The sequence below is a fragment of the Dermacentor silvarum genome, chromosome 5 (assembly GCF_013339745.2).
Source record: "Dermacentor silvarum isolate Dsil-2018 chromosome 5, BIME_Dsil_1.4, whole genome shotgun sequence".
NCBI classification, from domain to species: domain Eukaryota; kingdom Metazoa; phylum Arthropoda; class Arachnida; order Ixodida; family Ixodidae; genus Dermacentor; species Dermacentor silvarum.
Window position 1 is genome coordinate 107,679,614 of NC_051158.1, and position 3,492 is coordinate 107,683,105.

Sequence of the window (3,492 nt, forward strand, 5' to 3'; positions counted from 1 at the left end):
ATTGGTGGCCCGTTGCAACTGATTACGCTACGCGATGCGTCATCACCCGGGCTGTCTCCACCCGTTGCGCCACTGATGTCGCAGACTTTCTTTTGCTCCACATTGTGTTTCTACATGGCGCCCAGCGACAGCTGCTTACTGACTGTGATTGTCAGTAACTTTTTAACGCGATAGCGTCAAGGGCCTCGTGTCGCAGAAAATCTGGTGTCGGCGTCGGCGAAGTCTGTGAGCGAAAATATCCATATATATTGAGCTTTATGTACATACCACGCCTTCCTATATTACATGCGGTATATGCGGCCTCTATTGCCACGCCATTCTATCAGTAAAGGGCCGTTAATAGTTAGACGTAACGCGGTGCGCGCGCGCACGTACGCTACGCTACGTTGGCGAAACGACTCCCTCTATGGGCACCGTGCACTGTTCAGAGGGCGCTACGACGTTTTCATGTTTCACCGCAGCGTCGCCGACACCGGCCGCTAGAGAGTTGATGAAATTGATACGCCATTCCAAACGATAATCAATTTTCGTCGCTCGTCTGAGTGTTGTGCCATGCGCATGCGCAGTTTTAACGTTTTCACAACTCGGACGCTCTTGCCCCGTGAGAAGCGATCGAAAGTGTAAAGGCCATTTCACATGCTGTGATTTTCATCGCAACGAAAGTGCCATTTCCGTCGCATGCGACGAAAATCGCAGTTGCAGGGCCGATTCTGCGATTTTCGGCTGCGACCAACCGGTGAGTCGCAGCGTCGCAACGTCGCAGCGATCGCTGCGATTTTCCGTCGAAATTGCGCCGAGAGCTATTTCGTGGTCTGTTGGAAAATGGCGGCGGTCGCCCAGCGCAACGTTTATAGATACTTTTTTTGTCTAGAAATATTGGCTCAACAAGCCTCGAACAGTGCAACTAATTGAATGGAGCCTTGGATTGCGCAATAGGTACGTAACATCAGCAACGACACGCGAACAGTGCAGATAAAAACGCGTAGGTCAGATTCGGTTCTGTGATTTCTTGCGTTTGTTGACAAGCTACGTTGCTAATCACGCGACGCTTTTTTTAGGTTGGCTTCGGGTGCTGATAGTACGTCCTTTTGCGTGATTTTCCGTTATTCACACGCACTGCGAGTTGGTAAATACTACGAGGTGTCCCTCATGGGAAGACATGGCCTTCGGATGTCGTCCCAATTTTGTGGTTGTAGAAACAACTCGCGATATACGAAAACGCCACAGTTGTAGCGCGGTATGCTTTTGCGGACGGAACAATTTAAAGAATATGTAACTACGGACAAATGCTACGGTCAATAGGTCACGCTATACGCGCGACCATTTAGTTGCAGTCGGTTGGTTTGGGCTTTCATGTGCATTTTCCCCAATGAATTATCTCATTTCAAGGTTCTGTTACTTCCGCTGAGAGATGCGAGTGCTTATCAAGCTCGCAGAGCGAACGTGCAAACTATGTATCGTAATGAATGTTCTACCATAGCATATTTAGCGCTTCGGCTGGGAATAAACAGTTTTGTCAATTTCTTTTCGAAGAAATATTTAAACAGTTTGTTTTTCTCATTTTTCTGATGTATCATTTTTCTCCTGCACAAAAACCAATAAACCTTCAGTGTGTTCCATAATTTGTATCCTTAATGCATCTGTATGAGCCCTCATATTAAAACGTTATTGCATATTTCGCTTACTTCAGTGCATCAAATTACTTTTGCTTATGCTGGTTGTAAGATATCGCAGTATTCTAAGAAACTACTTCGCCATAAACATCCTTGCCTTTTCTTTATTCTCTTTGTCTACTTCCTGTAAAACACATGCAATAATGCGAAAAGCAGGCAAACACCTTGTTTTCATAAGCAGTTGATAACACATTAAACAAAACCAGATCAATATTGTGCGGTCAAGTCAGTCGGTTGCATTCCTGAATTCCTGTGAATAATATCATATTTTCAAGTGTGGGTGGTTCTTGCATTTCCACAGCTCATAAAGTGTGCAGACTCATCACGAGGCATGGGTCTTGCCCGTCAAGATGGAGGCAATGTTGCTAATGAGTCTGCAATTACATGTATTACTGCATAAACACGTATAACCATATACCATTATGGCGAGCCGTCAGCGTCTCGATGACGACGACGTTGTTGCGCCTCGGCTGCTACGCACGTTCGAGCTGAGCGCGGGAGTAGAACGGCGACAAGAAGGCAAGAGCGGCGGCAAGAGCAACAGTGCCTGTGATAGTGCATAAATAAATGCGGGCAACCAAACGCCATCACGTCTTCCCACAAGTGGTCACCCTGGACTTCCGACGGCAATACGCAACCTGCTGGTTCTGTCGCCAACGCACCGAGTGTCCACGGTAAACACCTTCAGCCTCGTTCATTCCGGCTGATCATGGACACCACACCCAACAGCGACGTCACACCGAATCCCACGGTACCCGAACCTGTCATCGCTGCCCTCAAGCTACCGGAGTTTTGGCAGTCGGACTCAGAACTGTGGTTTCTGAGCGTCGATCCTCTCTTCCGACGACATCGAGTAACATCGCAAACAGCAAGGTACGACTACGTCATCGGAGCTTTTCCACCTGCTGTAATCGCCATCGTAAGGGACATTCTGCGCTCTCCGCCTTCTGACACACCCTACGACACTCTTAAAACAGAGCTTATACGCCGGACAACCGAGTCGGAACAGCGTAGGCTGCAGCAGCTACTCACCGCGGAGGAGCTCGGTGACCGAAAACCCACGGAGCTTCTGCGTCGCATGCGGCACCTGATTGGGGACCAGTCTGCTGCATTGGACGCATCCATTGTACAGGAGCTCTTCCTACAGCGACTGTAAAAGCAGGTGCGGATGATCTTAAACGTGTCCTCCACGGAAACCCTCGACTCACTGGCACAAATGGCCGACAAAATTATGGATGTCGGCACCCCGGCCATATCTGGAATCGGGAGACAACGTGACTCTACCCTCTTTGCGCCGGTCCGCGACGACCGCTTGGACCGTCTCTTTCAAGCTAACGAGGAGCTCCACCGCAAAGTGGATCAGCTGGCCGCTGAAGTCAGCTCGCTCAAAGCAGACCACCGCGGCAGTGCGTCACGACAGCGACACCAAAGCCGCGACCGATCACCAAGTCTGCCTCGCAGCGTCTGCTGGTACCACCGCCGATACGGAGCACGCGCTTGTCAGTGCAATCAGCCATGCCAGTTTGCGGGAAACGCACGGGCAACGCACTGACGGCGGCCAGTGTTTCAGGCCCGCCATACAGCCGCCTATTCCACGTCATTGATCGCGTCACGAAAGTCCGCTACCTCATCGACACAGGTGCCGAAGTGTGTGTCGTTCCTCCTACGCTGGAGGACCGCCGACGACGTCAGACCACGCCGCCTGTCACTTCTGTCAATGGTTCAACCCTTCGGACACAGGTCCGTTACGCTTGACATTGGCTTGAGACGCACGTTTCGATGGATTTTCTTAGTCGCTGACGTGCGTGTACGAATCATC

At 50.3% G+C, this 3,492-nt stretch overlaps 1 protein-coding gene across 1 annotated transcript; it reads left to right on the plus strand.

Moving 5' to 3' along the window:
- Positions 1-2,382: 2,382 nt before the first annotated feature.
- Positions 2,383-2,829, plus strand: LOC119454308 (uncharacterized). Its single transcript, XM_037716273.1, has one exon. The coding sequence runs from the start codon at positions 2,383-2,385 to the stop codon at positions 2,827-2,829; it is 447 nt and encodes a 148-aa protein (XP_037572201.1).
- Positions 2,830-3,492: the final 663 nt, after the last annotated feature.

Coding starts and splice junctions, on each gene's coding strand:
- LOC119454308 (XM_037716273.1), top strand. CDS start 2,383: ATGGACACCACACCCAACAGCGACGTCACACCGAATCCCACGGTACCC.